Source organism: Nannobrachium achirus (genome assembly GCF_963921795.1).
Source record: "Nannobrachium achirus genome assembly, chromosome: 11".
NCBI classification, from domain to species: domain Eukaryota; kingdom Metazoa; phylum Chordata; class Actinopteri; order Myctophiformes; family Myctophidae; genus Nannobrachium; species Nannobrachium achirus.
Window position 1 is genome coordinate 50311180 of NC_137820.1, and position 21447 is coordinate 50332626.

Here is a 21447-nt window from a genome sequence, read left to right on the forward strand (position 1 = left end):
AGACATTGATCAGCCCTACTGAGTGTCTTGTCTAAGTCTGATATACATCTGGTAGGGTTTGGGGCTGATGACACTTCCAAACACAGGGCTGTAGTCTGGTTGCCCTGCATCCTCAGGCCAGATGAACCGGAACCTCCTCAACAGAGTCACCATGATCAAGAAGAGCTCCATACGAGCCAGACCCTCTCCCAGGCACATGCGAGGACCTGTGTTATGACAGAGCAACATGATATTGTTTTGTATTTTTTCTAACCTGACGATATGTTTTTCTACTGGTGCAGAGGTGGTCAGTCTCTAGAACAGGTTTTGTAGCCCCCCTAAAATCTATGCATGTCCCCCAAGGAAGGTAGACCAAACACAGCAAACTACACAGCTCGACTGACATTGCTACAGTACACCAATAACTCCCCACAATGTCATCAATATTGTCAGTCTAGCTATTTTCTAAGTACTCAAAATGAAAAACACTTTATTAGGATAAACTAAATTGCTTCCAAATACAGACTGCATGGGGAGATACGCCGCTATTAGACCCCAGCTTATTTTCTCTAACATGTCATGGATGGTAATATATTATTTTTTTAAATAATCTTTTCACAAACAGCTGAACCACCTGCAGAGAATGGCATGAAGGCTTCTGGCTTAACAAACTCTCCCTGGTCATTCAGGAAGTTTTCAGGGTTGAATTCATGAGGGAATTTCCATTGTCCCTTCTCAAACAGCACTGAGCTCAGGTTCGGTATGATCACAGTTCCCTGTGAAAATAGAGAAACTAACATTAGATGTCCAAATTTGATAATACACAAGCAAAGTCACACCAAACATTCCTCCAGTACTCCGTATCCAACTCATTTAACCAGGCACAGGCCATCCTAGTAAGTATAGCCATTAGTGAATCAAGCATGAATTCATGATTCCACTGATTCAAGTTAACTAGGCCATTCATCTTTAATATACCGTTATGAATGTTAAAAATATGCTGGCCTTGTGACAAAATACATTTAAATACCCTATTCCGTTTGTAAAACACTTTGCACAACAAGTTGTTGTGCAGTAGGCCTACTGTACCTTCCAAGTTGTTTTTATTGCTAGCTGCATACCAAACACAAAAGTCCAAGTGAGAAACTATTCAGAGCTGTGTCTTTCTTTTAAGAAATGTTACATGCCACAATAAGTGCATACCTCGGCCAAGTTGTCAAGATTGTTAACATTTTCCCATAAGATATTAGTGATGTCCTTGCCCAGTTTCCCTTGATTGTGACTTTGAGCATCAAGATTTTCAACCGAACAGTGAATCATGTATTCGGGGCAGCATACCAATCATTCCCACGTAGTTTCATGAACATCTCCCTAATTGTTCAACAATTTCATGATCTTTAACCCCAAAGACAATCCGTTCAAGATATCTTTGCTAAGAATCATATCTTGACCTTAATTGTGACCTTGAACTTGCACCTTTTCTACTCAAAAGTATCCTACTAATCAGATCCGATCAAATCAGTCACTGCTCAAGCTCACTGGGCTAATGACAGTTGTTTGGAGTGGACCTGGTACAGGAGAAGACAAAACTCACCATCTATGCCATGCCTAAATAGGGAGCATGGCATATTTTCTTTTTATCCACCTGTTTCCGCGAGAATTTACTGTAGCATTATCTGCGGGCCACTTCCGGTTAACAGCAGACATACAAGCTCACGTCGCGTCGTCGATGCAACCGCTGTGAGCTTGTAGATCACACTTGGCTGCGGCGCCGTAAGCTGCCGCACGCCTTCTGCGCAATGCACAATGGGATGTTGGAAACTTGTGGATAACAAAAGGTTATCGCTGCTGACTTAATTGTGTGACAATTCTTAGTTGATGTGTTACTGTATGTTGATAGTTTTTCTCAACAAACTGCCTCATGTTGTTTTTGTTTATTCCTGTACTGTATGTTCAGCTAAAAGGGTTCTAGAAAAGTTACAACTGAACAGGTTTCACTAAGGTATACGTAATATTAATGCATGAAATACTAGTATAAAACCATTCAGTGGAATAAGAAGCAGTGTTTCTAGTCACTCCAATGACTCCATGATAAAGATGACACTATTAAGATTTACTCGTTCGGTGGTCCTCAACCATTGGATGGTTTTGGCTCCGTCTGTCCCTCAGGACGGAGAGACAGACGTATGGATGGACAGACTGACAGATTAAAAAACACTGCATCATAGGTGTCACGAAGGAGAATTACCTTCCATGATACTTTAATTTCCCTTTCTTATTCTTTGGTATGAATGCTGCGTTGTCTCTTACCATGGGTATGGAGTATCCCTTGAGCTCTGTGTCTTTAGTGGTGCAGTGGAAGACACTGAGAGGAACCGTGTTAGCTATCCGGAAGATCTCATGGGCCACAGCCTGCACAGACATAGACCAATCACTACAGTAGCATGGTAGAAAAGTGTGCTCCTTGGAGCGCAAATCCTCCCCAGGCCCGGGTTGCCTACCCAGGGCTGTGTTGTGACCTGTTATATAGCACCACCATGAGGCACTTATGTGCTCACTTAACGTAGAGACAGGCTTAGAGGACCTTATTATTACTAGTTTTTAATATTCAATATATAACTGCACCTGCACATAGGGCATCTGGTTCCCGTCTTCAAAAGTGGCCTGATCCTTCCCCTCAAGCACGCGGTCGATCTCCTGCTGACAGCGTTCTGAGAGAGAGAAAGAGATTACCTGAATTTTAACATACGCCCCATTTCAAAAAGAACAAAACATTTACGCATCACATCGCTACACATTATAGAGCTTCACTGCTTGTCTCCCCCCCCCCCCCCCCCCTAAATATGGACAGCAGGGTTAAAAGTGGTTAACAGCATATCATTATCTCATAGGCTATAGAAAAGACTTGCAATTGAGGGAGAATTGGCTAAATTATTACACAATAGATACCCTGTATCTGTGGGTAGTTCATAAGGTAGAGGAAGCCAGTGAGTAGGGTGTTGGATGTGGTGTCAGTCCCAGCAAACTGGAGATCCATAACATAGGCGATAAGCTGATCTTCAGAAAATGAGTCATTAGTTCCACTCTTTGAAGACAATTGAGAGAAGAAAAAAAAGAGGGTAGGCCTACATTTCAATACATTTCTCATTTTCATCTTACTCCATTAACTAGTTTAATAGCTACTGTTCACTGGGCATTTTCACAGGATTCAAACACACCTTTTCCAGTTCATCCAGGTAGCAGTCCAGTAAGTCTCGTGGTTTTCCAGGGACCCTGGTCTTCTTGTGCTCAACCACTAGCTCCATGAGTTTAAGGTGCCCAGCCTGAACAGGATATTTATATTCAAATATCATGCATCTATAGCCTACTACTAGTACTGCACATTATAATGTCTGTTGGTTTACTTTCCTTACAATTCTATTAGAATTCATATTTTAAGAATGGGGATGTTTTCATGTTTATGTTGTGAAAATAATTTTCTCATGAAAGATTGCCTTAATTTTGGTGAATACAAGAATGTCTATGGCATATAAACATTTTACAGCCTCATACATACCCTAATCAACTTGAAGGATTTCTGGAAAGGTAGTGGCAGGCAACGCACAATGGGAACAGAGTCATAAAGCTATAGGGACAGAGGAGACACAAGTTTGTATGCAGCAGCTCAATGATACAAGATGGACATACATATCTAATCTTCCAAGAATCACCACCCATTTTGAAATAATTGAAAATATGCTACCCACCATCAATAAACCTAGATAGCATCCCTTCTGGGCATGTCAATATAGGTGAACATTTGGCAAAAACAGACACATTCTAAAGAGAAAATAGCAGATCTACAAGCTCAGTGTTTGAATGGTTGAATGTCATGGATATATTGTAAAGCTACTGTATATTAAGTCAATTTACCCACCATAGCCCAAGGTCCATTTACAATCTTAGAGACTTCTTTAAAAATGCCAACAAACAGCTTGATGAACTCGTCTCCATAGGTATGGCGTGTCCCAAACAGAACTTGGCAGATGATGTTGTTTGCAGCATTATGGAACAATATGTGCGGATTCATAGTTTTACCTATAAAAAAAATATCCTGGTTTATATGGTCTAGAGTAGACCAAGTGGCTTCACTGGAGATTACTAAATTTCATAAGAAATGTTATCTGTTAGGGCTTACATTGAGGGTCTTTCTTTCTAATGGCTGTTCCTTCTCTATCTTACCAATGCTGCTGTCCAATAGCTCCACCATATGGTTTATCTCTCCCAAAATCCTGTCCTCCATAGACTGTTTCCCTAGACCAAAGTTCCTTAGTGTCATTAGAGCAAAGCGACGGTGCTCCCTCCAGCCATGATTGTAGTCTGCTAGAACCACTCCTGGAGCTAATTTAAGAAAGGCACAAGTCACAAGTTAATTAAATGATTTGTTTAGAGAGAATGATCGACTAGAAAAGAGACATATCCGGCATGGGTAAGTATAACTAATGAGTTGGAGCTGTCAGGAGGACCTGAGTAACCTGCAATGGGAAATAATGTTCTCTATTGTATCGAGTCTATCTCTCAATATGTTGGGTGGTGAGATAGACTATTCACCCAGAGAACAAAGGACAATATAACCCAACATTCTGTTCAACTTTTTGCATTTGTGGCAGAAGTGAAAGTGCTTTTGGATGTGTGCGCTATAAAGGAAGGCCCCAATGTCCAATTTAGGGTTGTTGTGTTGTGTTGTTTTCTTTTTAAATGAATAGGACTCTCCCACTAATTATGGAAGCCAGTTATAAGACAAACTGTATGGAATATGTAAAAAGCTGTTTGACAAAGCAACTGCAGCTAAGATGGTAGTCAAAAAGCAATAGCCAATGAGGTACATTGACAAGTGCCCTTTGGAGGGTTTCACCCCTTTACCCTGGAATGAGCTGTTCCAGTTCATTATGAAGTATCTAATATTTAAGTATGACAACATTTGCATTTTACCTTTCTGTTGTATTATATGATTCATCATGAGTTCTTTGGGTCGTCCAGCAAAGTCAGCAGCCTTTGTGACCAGGGCCTCTTTTATGGCCTGTAGCCCATTTACGACGACTACTGGTGTGGGGCCAATGAACAGACTGTAGACATCACCATAGCGCTCAGCCAACTGGGAGAACAGTGACACAGTTATAAAGTGAAAGTGGAATAACTGTCACTATAATTAATGTTTTGTTCATTTTTCTAATGGCCTACACTACAGTAATATACCATTATGTGCTATGCAAAACAATGCCAAAACCTGGAAAATACACTCAAACTGAGAATGTGCCCATAGTCCACAACCATTTGTTTCCTCCCTCTACACTAGATTCTGCTTTCACTATTTGGAAAGATAAGGGAATTGTTAAATTCTCTGACCTATATGAGAAAAGCATATTTTGTAGTTTCGATAAAATTCGGACCAAATTTGACCTGCCCAGAAATAATCAGTTTCGTTTTTTCCAAATCAGAGATTTTGTTAAAAATCATTTCCCTTCATTCCCTGAGAGACCGAGGGATCTACCTTGGGAAACTCTCCTAAAATTGCAACCTGGAGGGAAAGGACATATTTCAATGACTTACTATTCTATCACCCAAGTTCTAAATATGTTCCCACTGGCCAAGAACAGGGAGAATTGGGAGACTGAATTGGGTGAAGCCTTTCCTGACGAGTGGTGGGACGGGGCTATTGACAGGATTAATACATCGACGTCATGTGCAAGACAGGGACTTATTCAATTTAAAATCTTTCATAGACTTCATTATTGCAAATCAAAGCTCGCTAAGATATATCCTGATGTTGATGACAAATGTGATCGCTGTGCGCTATCGCCAGCAAACCATACTCACATGTTCTGGTCTTGCCCAAAGCTAGTACAATATTGGACAAAAATCTTTGAGATTCTCTCTGAAGTGTTCTCTGTTCAATTAGAACCTTCACCCCAAATAGCTATTTTTGGAGTGCCATCAAATTTTCAGCTACTAACAACAAAGAAATCCAACATATTGGCCTTCGCAACATTATTGGCAAGACGTAGGATATTACTGTTATGGAAATCTCCAGCCCCTCCTTCTGCTGATTTATGGCTAAAGGACATCACGGGATTTCTAAAATTGGAAAAAATAAAATTCACACTGAGAGGATCGGTAGACAGATTTTTCTCAACCTGGCAACCACTTATCACATACTTTGAGGGTCTGAGGACACTTGCAGTAGGCTGACCAACACTGTATGACTAATATTTAATGGCCACCTCTCGGGGCAACCTGTAATGATATACATAATTGAGGAGGATGATGTCTGTTAACACTCTATCGACTTGATCTGTGTAAATAGTACAACTATGGTTTCTAGAAGACTTAATTCCAATGTTATTTTTATTATTATACATATATATATATATATTGATATATATTATTTATTTATTTTTTTTCCTTTAATTTACTGTACTTAACTTTGTTTGTGTAACTATTTTTTATTTTTTATTTACTATCGTGTATAATGTGTACGCTGATTTATTGTTTTGTATTTATTTTTATTATTACTGTCTCTATTATTTCTTAAGGAGTGATTAATGATAGCAATATGGGGGGAGGGTTGGGGAAAGGGAAAAAAAAAAGAAAAAGAATGTCTTTGCAATATTGACTTGTTTAATGTATGATGTTGAAACATATGTGACATGAATAAAGATATATATAAAAAAAAAAAAAACTGAGAATGTGCTGTACCCAGAGAGATCAACCATAGAGCCAACAAGTCACTTAGAATCCCAGTTCCAGAATGGTAGCCATCAATCTTACCCGAGTCCTGTTCTGCTGTACTTTATTTCAAACATTTTCTTTAGTTTTCATGAGTTTTAGTTAACCTTTGCTACTGATAGCCATGAACAGCATCAGCATCAGATACAGCCATCAATAGATGCAAAACTCATCATTGCCCAATGCTGAGGCAATAATCCAACAATGCTGGATAATGTTTAGCTTGTCTTGAGGTGGTATGGCATCTTCTCATTGTGTTTAAACAGGAATGTCAAAAGTGTGTTGATATTTCTGCCGACGCTGGTGAATGTTAACCTCTATGCCTAAACCTAACCCAAACCCTTACCTCAGCAACCCTGACGCCGGTGAGTAGCTAACCTGCCGACTCTCGTTGTCGAAGTAATGAAATATCGAGATTTCACCAAAATGATCAACACCAATTCAATTGCAATAGAATCACAATTGGTTAACATGGTTTCCTCATCATGAGTTGTCCACAAGTCTTCATTCAAGAGTACACACACACACACACACACACACACACACACACACACACACACACACACACACACACACACACACACACACACACACACACACACACACACACACACACACACACACACACACACACACACACACACACACACACACACACACACACACACACACACACACACACACACACACACACACACACACACACACACACACACTTTTCAGGTTCTTTCTTGGCTACTAATTACCACAGAGGGCGGTCAATCATTCATTCATTCATAACCTTTATTTAAACTCTGAGTGTAATTGAGGGTCACACCCTCATTTAAGAAAAAAATAATATTCAAGAGACTAAAACAGATATTAACTAGAAATACTGTTCCTACGAAACAGTGTGGGCTCACATGGAACACCATATATGGGCAAAAGATCTACCCTTTGGCTGCTCCTCATTGGCTAAGGGCCCTGCCTTTGCACTGTCGGTCTTTTTTTTAGGAGAATAAATAACCTTAGTCTATAAAGTTTTGGTATATCATACTGATATAACATATCATACTGATGTAACATACTGGTCCCGAGCCCACGTGTTGTTGTTTATATCAGGTCGCACTTGTTGGTGGTGATGTCACCAGGAACGCTGCTCCTCATTGGCTAAGGGCCCTGCCATTGTGCTGTCATTTTTTTAGGAGAGTAAACCTGACCTATAAAGATTTGGTATAACATACTGGTCTTGCCTTTCAGCGAGCCCACAATTAAGCAGTTACAATCTAAAACAAAAGTGTTCGAAAGCATCATCTTAAATTGACCTAAAGAAGGCAATGATCAGATTTTTAAGGACTTCTGGAGCTCATTCCAATCAAATGGAGCACTGACAGAGAATGCTCCCTTGCTTAGATCTGTGTGAGGGACTAGCGTTCACATTCAACAGAACAAATATAAGGGGGAGCAGTCCTGAGATGGCTTAAAAAAAATTGCTTATCACACCTGAGTTCCCATAGTGTGTACAATAATGGGTACCATAACTGTCCCCAGTGACCCATCTTAGTGCAGAATGGTACACAATGTCGAGGCGCTTTAAAATTAATGGAGAAGCAATCCTATAAATAATATCCCCATAATCCTCTAACACAGAGAGAAAAGTAGCTTCAATATTTTCTTTTTTTACACTACAGGATGCAGGAAAGCATTATCCTGACTGCCAGATGGTGGTGTCTTGAGTTCCACTTGACTCAATGCTTCCACCATCTGGTGGAGGTTAGGAAAGCATGCTTTGTCTCAGTTTGGTGACAAGATTTTCAATGTGGAATTTAAATGTCAATTTATCATCCAGCCAGATGCCAAGATACTTGTACTCTAAGGCTAAGCTGTCATTGTTGGTGGTTCCAGCCCTAATGAAAACCATGAACTAGTTTTGCTTTAGCCTCATCGCATAGCCAGTAGGTTGCAATCAGAATGTTTATTTATGAAGCCCAAGGACACATGCAGCTCTTTCTTCAAGGCTCTGGACTACCCTGATCTTAACTAGTTGCAGCTTTTTATACCCAGGTGACCTGGACTGTTCTAAAACATACAATGAATACATTAATACATAAACACCATAAATACCCTTAACCCACCAAATATTATAAATATCCCTGAACTACACAACAATTATTTCCTTACTAAACAACTCTAAAAACACGTCACAACCCCCCCTCTGCCATTCTAACTTGGTCCAGCCCAATGCACAGAATAGCACCGTTAAGATTCCAATCATCACTCAACATTACATATCTTACACTTCTATACATACTGTATTGCACTTAAGTCTGTGTTGCACTCATATTATACACATTGCATTGCTCAGTCCATCCTGATTACCGCCAAACATTTGTGTCCCCAGGTGCGACTAATTACTACTTGTACCAGCAGAGTGTGAAAGTAGTGTGATTGGTGCTTTATGTATGTGACCGACAGTACAAAGGCAGGGCCTTTAGCCAATGAGGGAGCAGCATTCTTTGTGACGTCACCACCAACCAACAAGTGTTGTCACATACCCACATAGGCACAGCTGAGCCACATACATACAGACAGTACTGATCACCCTACTTGCGTGCTCTGATGGTGCACAAGTAGGCCATATTTGGCTACGAGTGCACAAGGTGCAAGTTGGCACCTCGACAGAGTGCAGTCTAGTTAGATGTTCAAACACAATTCAAAATGTTCAGTTAAAATGTATAAATCAACAATAAAATCAGGACTGTGCAAAAATACAACTGTACACCATCAGCCCATACACTGGCACACATGTATGTGTTGTCTGTAGTGTTTTGTATAGCTGTCACTACCTTCCCCAGATCTTCAAGAGGATTCTCCAGAGTGATTTGCAGCAGGTTTCCAAAGATGGGGAAGGGTCTGGGGCCTGGAGGGAAGTTTTTATCCCTGCGTATCCACACAAGAAAGAACACGAGGCAAAAGACCAACCATAAGAGAATAAATGATCCAAACATCATTGAATGGCATGACCATCTACTAGTATGGTTTATTTAGGCACTTCCAGTCACAGCAGTGTGTCTCAACAAACAGTCATGGCATTAACAGGGCAGTGTGACACTGACTGTGGCCTGATTGGTTGTCAGCTGTCACTCATTTACCCAGAGTCTGTTTTCCTTGATTGACCCTCTTCACAGAGATATAAAACAGCTGAAAGTAAAACATTAATTGTGGGTGTGTTTGTGTGTAGCAAATATGCAAGGCCAACCGTACACACACACACACACACACACACACACACACACACACACACACACACACACACACACACACACACACACACACACACACACACAATGATATATTGTTGTTCTCTTGTCCTGAATAAAATTGGCATAGACATAGAATTCTGGGAAACCTGACATGATACAGTTGAGATGAACTTGACTCAGTTAACTGCCATTAAAACTGTTTAGTTGTGATTCTATGACAACAAATGACAGTCTTGGTGCATAGCAGTATTAAAGAGTGGAAGATACAGTATGCTAAAGAGACACATCTTCTAGGTAAGAAATAATTTTAATCACATTTTACAATATACAGTAGTACACTGTAAGAGCAACACAAAATACACACATCTTAGCCATACCAACTCACAACGGCCAAAGACTGATTTTGTTCGGCTATTCCCAACATTCGGTCGTGTTGGAAGTCACCATTATTACAGAAATATATACTGCATGCTATGCTGAACGTAATCCACTTAGTGTCATCTTTTCAAAATGCATATTTACCGTACAGTTTGTGTTTGTATGCTTATTTCGCAATACATATTGCGCAATCATCTGTAGAGTGAAGTGTCATTATCATCACAAAAGTATCGGTTCTAGTTATAGATAAGAGATACATGGTGTTAGAACTCTTGAATTCAAATGCCATGAAAGTCAATTAGACCTTTTAATCCGGACAAAGTTGAGTCAGAAATAAGGTTATTGTGGGGCGCCTGCTGGCCTACTGGTCCAGGCGCATACCACTTAGGCATTACCATATAGGCATGGATGCCTGGCGGCGTCGCAGGTTTGATTCCCCATTCGGACGACCTTTGCCGCGTGTCTCCCCCCATTTCCTGTCAGTCGACTGTCCTATCAATAAAGGCATAAATCCCCCCCCCCCCTAAAAAAAAAACCAATACAAACCAATACAAACCTAAATCATGAATAATTGTTTACAAAATCACTACTTGTACATCTGTTTGTTTCATTATATCTGCTACTCAGGTTGTTTCTTCAATGTTTGTGGGGACTGTGAATGTAAACTAGCATCTTTGCTAAATCCAATACCAATACTACTCAGAAAGGCTGCCATATAGAACATTACATATCACTGTATCTGACGTATACACGCGTCGGCTGCACCACTTTAAGAAGCATCGCTTTTAAAAGTGTACAATAACAAACAACAACATGTTTCTGGCGTGAAAAGAGGAATAACATCAGGAATTTGATTCCTACATGCCAGACCAGACTAGTGCCGGGTTTGTCACCCTAATTTGCCATCCAAAGAGGAAATCTATATGTCATTGGCCGATGGCCTTAAAGTGCCCCTACTGTAAAAAAACGTTTAAGCCAAGATTCCATTTTGCTATGTACAAATTTTACAATGGACCATTACATTCAGAGACATCAAATAGTGAAAATATTCATATCAGAATATTGTCTCTCCCCCCCCCCCCCCCCTTGTGCTTTCAGATATGAATGCCATTTCTTCAGTCCTCATAGTTCTTCTCTCTTTCTCCAGACTTGCCTACTTCACATCTCTCTGTCGGATCCCCATGCGGTAGGGTTTTGGGGTCAGAGTGACCCCAAACACAGGGGTGTAGTCTGGCTGTCCTGCATCCTCAGGCCAGACGAACTGGAAGTTCCTTAACAGAGTCACCAAGATCAAGAAGAGCTCCATACGAGCCAGGCCCTCTCCCAGGCACATGCGGGGACCTGGTTAATGTAAGGACATTCTGTCAGTAAATGAATGATGGCAAAAGAGACACCTTTTGCATGCTTCAACACTTTGGTCAAAGTACATGTGATATGCAGTACATTTGAAGTTCATTTTCTGATTATTTGTACAGTCTTAATACGGTAGCAAGACTCCCTAATCGGGAGATAAGCGACCGTCACGTTGCATACACAAACTTTAGAAGGCAATCGTAGCCAATCAGGAGGGAATATGGGAAATGGCACAGATCCATGTTGATGACATAACTTTAGAGATACCGTCCACCCAGATCATTAGCATTCACACTTAATCCTAATCACTTGTTCTCGCTTGCGTTGCTGTACTCCAGGGTTCCCCAATTAGTTTTCCCCAAGGGCCGAATTATGTCTAGGGTACCAAGCCGAGGGCCACAACATTGCAGGGGGCGATGGTGCATGGCGTTCCCACTACTCCAGCGACAGTTCAGATATCGTCTTTGTCGGGTGAAAATCTTGTATGTCCAAAACCGTTTGTTTTGCATTTATCATTTTAAAAATGATTTAAACTAGTGAAAACAGCCAATCTACAAGCACGTTGTGTACCCAGGGCCCATAATTTGGTGCGACACCCCTGAGTAGGAGGGCTCAACAGGGACAAATTGCACTAGAGAGAATAATACCTAGAGAGAATAATACCTAGAGAGAATAATACCTGGGAACTTCAGGCACTTTTGGCCTAAAGGGGGACTTTAAGGCCAAAACGTTAATAAAAGTGTGGCCCTGCTTAAAATCCTCACAACAGGGCTGGGCTCAACAGTTTAGTAGTCTAGTGATAAGCTGTGTGTTATCTAATTGAACGTGTATTTTATCGTGCTAACAAGGCCAAAGTATGTTGTGTATCAAAGCCCAGATACAGGCTTGATGTGCAGTTAAAGGATCTTAACAATTTCAAGTTTGGAATGTTCAAGTTGGCAATGACACTATCCCTGTTGTAAGATAGTTTATATAGCACTATATTGTTTTTTTTCTTCCCTTTATCTTATCTTTATGCTATTAACCAACATATGGTCAAGGTCAAGGTCAAGGTTCTTTATTGTTACTTCCACATTACCCACTCACGTGTATATGGAAAATATTGTTCTCCCCGGTGCGACATGCATGTAAACACAGAAATTAATTTTATTTAAAAAAACAAAAAAAAAAAATTATCTTAATAAAAAATCACTTAAACAGTAAAGAAATATACGGACAGGACAGCTTGGCCTTGGAAGAGTTTCACTGGGTGTTCTCTCTCACACCCAGATTGGAAAAGATAAACCACTTTGAAAGAATAAACTCACCTGCAGAAAAGGGCATGAAGGCGTCTGGCTTGACAAACTCTCCCTGGTCATTAAGGAAGTTTTCAGGGTTGAATTCGTTAGGGAATTTCCACTGTCCCTCTTCATACAGTACGGAGGACAGATTGGGAATGATCATAGTACCCTTGGGGGGGAAAACAAAACAAAAACATCAGTGAGAAACGGAATATTGGAACAAAGCAACACACTCCTGAAGAATCATGACCTTAAAACATTTGATTCTGTTCATAAAAATTATTGGAAAATGCAAAAATGGCAATGGTACAAGACTGTGTACATATGTTTTGAATTAAGTGACTAGTGACTACTCCCATTACTTTTCCAATGCTTCCAGACAGTCAAAAGGATTGTTCAGCTTGCTTTTTGTTAACTTTAGTGATTTTCGATTTAGGCTATATGATCAGATCACATTGGATCTGGGACATTGAAAATGAAATAGGGTCTTTTCAAATTACCGGTTGCACGGGAGCATTTAGCATCATGTTACAACCAGGAGCCTTGTGGTGGATTCCCTGAATGTCTGTGTAAAAGTAAATAAGCCTTGCCGAGCCATGAGGCCCATAGGGCAGGAGCCTATCTCCTGTTTCTGTGTCGTGAGACAGTTTGATGTAAAAGTACACCCCCTGGACATGACGCTAGTATGTCGCAGGGCGATTGTCTGTGTAAGCAAAGGAAAAAGTCCAATGCATGTAAAGAATGTTCAACGATCTGGATGTGCCTGTATTTTTAATGCTCCACAGCAAAAACTTCCATTAAATGTTAAATGGTGCATTTACAGTATATAGCGCCTTCATCCAAGGTGCTTTACAAAGTGCATTACATTCCCCCATTAACACAACGATGGCAAAGGACAGTGTCTCGCTCAAGGACACTTCGACAGTAACACAGGGGGAGCCCATGCAGGATGGAATTCGGGAACCTTTCGATTCCCAAGCTCGAGCCACTGCCACCCATAACACCTGTCTCTACTTACCCTGGGTATGGAGTATCCCATGAGCTCTGTGTCTTTAGTGGTGCAGTGGAAGACACTGAGTGGAACAGTGCTAGCTATCCTCTGGACCTCATGGATCATGGCCTATATGGACAGAACCATTACACACGGTGTCATTGTATACGTCTCAGTCTGGAACCTATGATCTACAAAATGTGTCAGTCAATCAGAAACAATGATCAATAATGATGTCACTGTACCATGACGTAGGGCATCTGGTGCCTGTCGTCAAAACTGGCATGATCCTTCCCCTCTAACGTCCGGTCTATCTCGTGCTGACAACGTTCTAAGAGCGAGAGCGTGGTATTTTCATAAACTGTGCTGCTGCTGTTCATAATAAAACATGTTAGAACAGGGGTCTTCAACAGGGGGTCTAGGACCCCTAGGGGGTCCTCAGAGTTACTACAGAGGGGCCTCCAAATCTTTGTGTGATAGAAACCTTTTTTCTCCTTTTTTATATTAAACCACTTGAACCCTAGTGTCCTTCTGAGAACTTTAGCCAAAAATAGCTGATCTACAAGCTCACAACGCCTCGCGCTGCTTGTAGATTGGCTATTTTCGGCAAAGAGGTTTGGTTTAGAGGGAGGAAAAGAGCAGATCAAGTACAGAGTGAAAGTTTATTAAGTATTGACGGTTCAAGTGGTTAAATATCTGAAAACACAAATTGACATGAATCCAAAATAGACTGATGACTGTGCTGTCAAACGATTAAACTGTGGGGGTCCCTGCTTCATCTCTCTCTCTACTAAGGGGTCCTTGGCCTGAAAACGTTGAAGACCCCTGTGTTAGAACATAACATGAAGAGACATTGACAAGACTACAGAATACACAGTAAAATCCTCTGTGTTCATTTATCCATTTGAGGGTATACAAATATAACCAAATGGGCATGATGTGTCACCAAAAGATTTGTACCCTCACAGTTGAATGAACACTAGGGCTGTCACGATTATGACATTTTACATGACGATTAATTTTCTCTCAAATAATTGCGATTAACGATTTAATTGTGTTTTTGTCGTTGACAATTACATTTCTGTTTGGCTTGTAGGCTTTGAAGTTGCACATGGCAGATATGACACATAACCTTAAATATACAATGAAATTACTGACATATTTGACAACTTTATTCTTAAAAAATAACATTGATAGTGGAAATAGCCGATCTACAAGCTCACAACGCGTCGCGATGCGACGCGTTGTGAGCTTGTAGATCTGCTATTTCCACTATTTTTGACTTTCTTAAAAATATATGAACATTTTTCAACATGGAAACGATTATGACGATTATGAAAAATAATCACGATTATGTCAACTAATCACGATTAGACGATTATGTAATAATTGTGACAGCCCTAATGAACACTGAGGTGTTTTATTATGTACAGTAGGTGAAATATAAATCCAGGTAGACAGAGTGAGAAATGAATTTGATGGATGACTGAGTGAGTCCCTCGACAAGCCTAAACCTCAGGACAGAATCCACTTTTTAAATGATACTGTATATACTGTACACATATCACATATTGTCGTTGTCGGGTGGAAACCTTGTATGTCCAAAACCGTTTGTTTTGTATTTATCATTTAAAAAATGAACTAAACTAATGAAAACAGCCGATCTACAAGCACACAACGCCTCGCACCGCGAGGCGTTGTGTGCTTGTAGATCTGCTGTTTTCACTACTTTTGTGCGACGGACTTGTATGATGAAGCAGGGCTTTACTTTGCATGAAAAAAAAAACATACAAATTTGAAACTTGGAGATACGAGGTTTCTGCCAGACAGTGACGATATCTTTGTAAGTGGCGCAGTTACCCACAGCACACATCATACATCGTATCATATTTCGATAAGATCCAAGGTTACACACAGCAGACGCTCCTTTTACCACAGTACAACTGACAAAGTTCAAGGTCACAGTACAGTAAGTGCCATGAACCAAGTAGGTGATCCAAGAAACTGAGTGCCAAGTATAAACAGGTATTTGCAACAAAGTAAAAGATACAGTACATTACCCTGTACTTGTGGGTAGGTCATAAGGTAAAGGAAGGCAGTAAGCAGGGTGTTGGAGGTAGTGTCAGTTCCAGCAAAGTGCAGATCCAGGACGTATGTGATCAGCTGCGTCTCTGAAAAGGATGAGCCATCATCCCCTCTCTAGACAGAAAACAGCGAGGTACGCTTGGTTCAGTACAGAGAACGAGGGCTTACATTTTCAAAATGCATGCTATATTTTAAGGCAGGTACACGTATCCCCATTTGAGAAACACTGGTCTAGTGCCTGATGGGTATATATTGATGTATATGTATATGACAGGGTCCACAGTCCACACTCATTTGTATTTTAAGAGTAGTGTAGTGTTGTGGTTTTCACTATCATTGGCTAATGGCTACACTATTACATCATTATTGGCTCTCAGTAGTCTGACGTTGCCATTCTGTCCTTCAGTGACCCTCTGTGATCCAGTTCCAACCAAAAATGTTTAGAACTGGTTACTTCTCCTAGGCCCATGGGGGACACCCTGAATATTAATGCATCGGTTGTTTGTCAACCAAGTGACAGTAAAAGCAAGTTTTTCATCAAGGGAAAAGCATATTTGGCGTTATGGGACCGCACAGTCAACAATGACAGAGAAAGGAATGCAGCAGGGTATAATTAGTTAAGGTTGTTGTTCTCTAAAAAAACAGGATGTCAAACGTTTAGTCTGACGCTTAGTCTCTGTGCTGACCAATTCAGTCTCAGGGTGGTGCCTAGACTGAACTGGTCTGGCGGAATCCCTGTGTATGTATGGCTTGGCTTCATACAGTAAATACATAAGCAAAAAAATAGCATAATTATACAGTATGGTGCATGTACATTTTCATACACACTCACCTTATCCAGTTCATCCAGGTAGCAGTCTATGAAGTCTCGTGGTTTCCCAGGGATTCTAGTGTTTTTGTGCTCTGTTACCAGACGAGTTGACTGTTTCTGACATTGCTGAGAAAGAAACACCAAAGGCATTAATTTGGGGAAATGGTGCCATTCATTTAGCCAAGCCAAAGTCATCTTTTTCTTAGAGCTATATGTTTTCATGTTAGCCAGGTGAGGCTTTGAATGGATACCAATCAATCTCTCTCTCTCACGCACGCACGCACGCACGCACGCACGCACGCACGCACGCACGCACACACACACACGCACACACACACACAGACACACACACACACACACACACACACACACACACACACACACACACACACACACAATTTATTTTGTTGTAATTCAGCAGCATTGAACTGAAGCATCTCCTTCAGTTCCCAAGGTTCAATTAAGATTGATTTACATCAATTTGGTCCACTTTTTAAGTCTAGAAAAACAAATGCAGAACGTGGCCATTGTATTAGACAGTGGCTATGGTTTTGATGCCCAGGCCCAGTAAACATACCTCAACATTCTTAAAGGCTTTCATGAAGGGAAGTGGAAGGTAACGGACCATGTAACAGGAGTCATACAACTAGAGAAAGAGAAATCATTCATTCAGTTTAACCCACTATACATGGAATTGCAAATGGAATGTCACATACGAATAATATGTCTGTTAAGTGGCTTTCAGGTTTTACCGTATGGCTGACTGCTTGTGGAGACATGTAAAAGTGTTAAAATTCTAATAAAGTTTAAGTGGGGGCTGGATCCTTAGTTAGGTACAGTAAATGTAACTCCAATGTGATGGACAGCTTTTAGCAGCAAGGTTTTTGGTAATATTTGCACAGATGCGATTCACCGGTAAAGCCTTGGTGCAATATACTGCTTGTGAGAAACATGAGGATCAATAGTTATGATTTACAGTACATTTAAGACTGAGAAGATGATTTACACCATGTCACCCACCATGGCCCAGGGTCCATTGGCAATCTTTGCATTCTCGGTGTAGAGGCGAACTATCAGTTTGATGAAGTCATCATTGTAATCGTAGCGTGTTCCAAACAGAACCTGGCAGATGATATTGGAGGCTGCATTATGGAATAATACATGAGGGTTCATGGTTTTACCTAAAGAGAAAAAAGACTAGTTGAACAGTGAACAATGATACCTGACACAACAATGGGCAAAACCTTGTCCCACAACCCTTAGCCACTTAAACCCTATACTGTCACTGGCCAGAGTCCCCTACGGGGTCTATAATTGGCGCCTTCCTTTTCTCCCTTTACACCAAATATCTTTACCTAACTACAAGCTCATAACATAATGTCTTGTAGCTCTGCTATTTTGGCCAAATGTTCTCCCATTTGTGACGAACGTTCACATATTATGTCTTGCCCAAAATAGGCCTGCTTACGGTTAACTCACACCTTTGAGCCTGGCAACTTCACAGAGAAGTGGAATTTGTAGGCAGATAACCAACGTACCAATGTGCTTCTTCAATGGTTCCATGATGTATTCTAACTCTCCCAGAATCCTCTCCTCCATGGACTGTTTCCCCAAGCCAAAGTTCCTCAGGGTCATCAGAGCGAAGCGACGGTGCTCCCTCCAACCGGGATTGTAGTCCGCCAGAATCACTCCTAATGGATTAGTGTGATGACAGAAAAACATGTTGGAAATGCGTCCAAATTATGTTCTATTCCTTTCTATTGTCTTACTCATTCAATCAAGGCCATGTTTTGTTTTTCTCTAATGTAGAAATGTTCTATAAATTATAATTTATATCACCAAGAATACTCAAACAATAACATGGACAGGTTTGCTACACAACTTCCCCATTCTCTGTGCATCGCCACACACACACAGCATCACAACACCGTCTCACCGTTCCCTCCGGATATATCATTAACCAGCAGGTCTTGGGGTCGTCCAGCAAAGTCAACAGCCTTGGTGACCATTGCCTCTTTCATTGCCTGGAGCCCATGGATGATAACTGCTGGTCTAGGGCCAATGAACAGACTGTAGACATTACCATAGGTCTTGGCTAGCTGTAGGAGACAACAACACAGACAGTCAAGGATGTGTTGAGTGTTGACCTGACCTGACGTACTGTACTATCTATGCCAGGGGTCATCAATTTCACTGACAAATGTGTCTGTGGCAAAGACTTGGCCAGACATTTGTACACTCTCAGACCTGTTATGGTCATTCAGGAATATCTCTTTATGTGTTTCTGGTAAATATCATTGTCCGCTCATTTTCTATGTCCGTGGCAACATTTTTATTTTGACAAAAATGTCCACCACAAGCCAACATGGCCATGACCCCGAACTATTCTAAGCTGATTTACAACAGGGCAAAGTCCAATCCACACACAGAAAACATATTGTCAACCTACAGTATTGTCTATGTTTCTAATATATATAATGAATAATGAATACTCAACTACTCAACTCAAATTAGTGCTGCTGTTCACCCATAACATCGATGTACACATACAGCATTTGTGCTGTGAAGATGTGCTATATGAATAAAGTTCATTCATTCATTCATATCTATTTTGAAAATTCTGGCAGAAAACATTCATTAGGCCTAAATCATCTCCATTTCTAATACAACATTCACATTAGACAGCCCAGAGAATAGGCTGTATACAAAGGCATCATGACATTCACAGCAGCACTACTGCTACACAGCTAACTTGTGATCAAGCCCAAAGAGCAAATATAGCAGATCAAATAAATGTTGCTGCAATCCTTCCCCGGGGTCTACAGAACAGAACACACAAGCGCCCTTTAAATGAACACCATTCACAGTGTAACATCAGCAACGGATAGTCTTTTTACCCTTTCAAAGTCCTTCATGGGGTTTTCTACGCCAAGTTGCAGCAGGTTGCCCAGGAGGGGCAGAGGAGGGGGTCCGGGAGGGAAGTTCTTGCGCCTTTGCGGTCTGAGGAGGAAGAATAAGAGGCCGACACAGAGCCATAGCAGGACAAACGAACCCAACATGGTGAGCAGAACACAACAGGATGGGACTGGACTCTAGTCTGCACTGTCTGGCTGCCTGACTGTGTTGGACTCAGAGGGGAAGTGCATGTTGCTCAATCCTGGACTCTGCCCCAAACCAGCAAAGCTTTCCCCTTTTTCTCTCCGCCCACTCTCTCTTTCTTTGACAACAAAACCTCTCTGCTTTTCAGAGCTGACCTCTTTCTGCACACTGCACTTCACTCCCTGCAGTATAGGAGTAAACAAAACCGTGATTGTTTGGATGGTGAGCATTGGTTAGACCTCCATTGGTTAGACCAGGGGTGGGCAACTTTGATGATGGCAAGGGCCACTATATTATTTCCTTCCACCTTCACTCCAGAAGGCCACACTGCATATTGCTACGTCCTACTTTGTCATTCTATTATCTCATACAAAAGAAGCAAAAATAGCAGATCAACAAGCTCAAAACGCATCACAGCACGATGCGTTTTGAGCTTGTAGATCTGCTATTTTTGCTTCTTTTGAATTAGAATCCTTAATTATTTTTTGCTATTTTGAATTGGAATGTAACATTTTGATTTAATTTCAAACACATTTAGTTATATACTCATGTTAACTTCATGAATCTAAATACAAATACATTGGTCATAAAAAAATACATTTTAATACTACCAGTACTATACTAGTATATACTAGTAAAGCAGGTCACGTTTGGAATAGTAACAGCTGAGCACCAGCAGACCTCATGCATTCGTTCTGGCTCTGTCCATCCCTCTCCAATTTTTGGACACAAATTTTCATCTCTCTATCCGAGATCTCAGGGGAAAATGTAGAACCTTGTCCTGTGGGTGCGTTATTTGGGGTATTCCCCTCATTACCCTCCCTTCCTAAAGCTAAGAAGGATGCCATGGCCTTTGTCACCCTATTGGCTGGGAGGCTTATCCTGTTAAAATGGAAATCCCCTGTCTCTCCCTCACATACGCACTGGATGAGAGATATTCTTTACTTTCTTAAATTGGAGAAAATTAGGCTTTCCTTGAATGGCTCGAGCGAAAAGTTCTCGAAAATATGGAGTCCTTTCTTCCTATATTTACATAGGATACGCTTCCCTTTCATTCCAGATTAAAGTCGCATTAAGTGGCCGCATGTGGCCCCCGGGCCACCAGTTGCCTATGTATGGGTTAGACCATTGGTTTTACTGAGGTTAGGGTTAGGTTTAGGGTTAGGTTTAGTTGGTCTAACCAAAGGGAGGTCTAACCAATGCCATGTTACCGATTTTTCAGAGGTGGAAAAAGTACTTAGGCTATGTGTTTTTACTGACGTAAAAGTATCAATACAGCAATGTAGAAATACTCTGTTACAAGTGAAAGTCCGTAATTCAAAATGTAGGCCTACTTGTGTGCAAAAGTAGGCCTATGTCAAAATGTACTTCACATACTAAAAGTAGAATGCGGAATGTCCCATTTCAAGTTTTCAGATGCATAAAAATGTTTTGAAAATAGCCAATCTAAAAGCTCACAGTGAG

The 21447-nt window shown here is 40.9% G+C and overlaps 1 protein-coding gene across 1 annotated transcript; it reads right to left on the reverse strand.

The window, feature by feature from the left end:
* Positions 1-20013, reverse strand: LOC308294414 (uncharacterized protein). The gene is made up of 22 exons (XM_080737147.1): positions 19782-20013; positions 18821-18983; positions 18423-18575; positions 17905-18065; positions 17462-17530; positions 16906-17010; positions 16049-16187; positions 14234-14319; positions 14016-14117; positions 13025-13166; positions 11519-11705; positions 9570-9753; positions 4951-5113; positions 4201-4359; positions 3896-4056; positions 3536-3604; positions 3198-3302; positions 2929-3064; positions 2605-2690; positions 2290-2391; positions 614-755; positions 1-206 (listed from the first exon to the last, which is right to left on the reverse strand). The coding sequence occupies exons 1-22, from the start codon at positions 19941-19943 to the stop codon at positions 16-18; spliced, it is 2967 nt and encodes a 988-aa protein (XP_080593273.1). The 5' UTR covers positions 19944-20013; the 3' UTR covers positions 1-15.
* Between the last annotated feature and the right edge of the window lie 1434 nt (positions 20014-21447).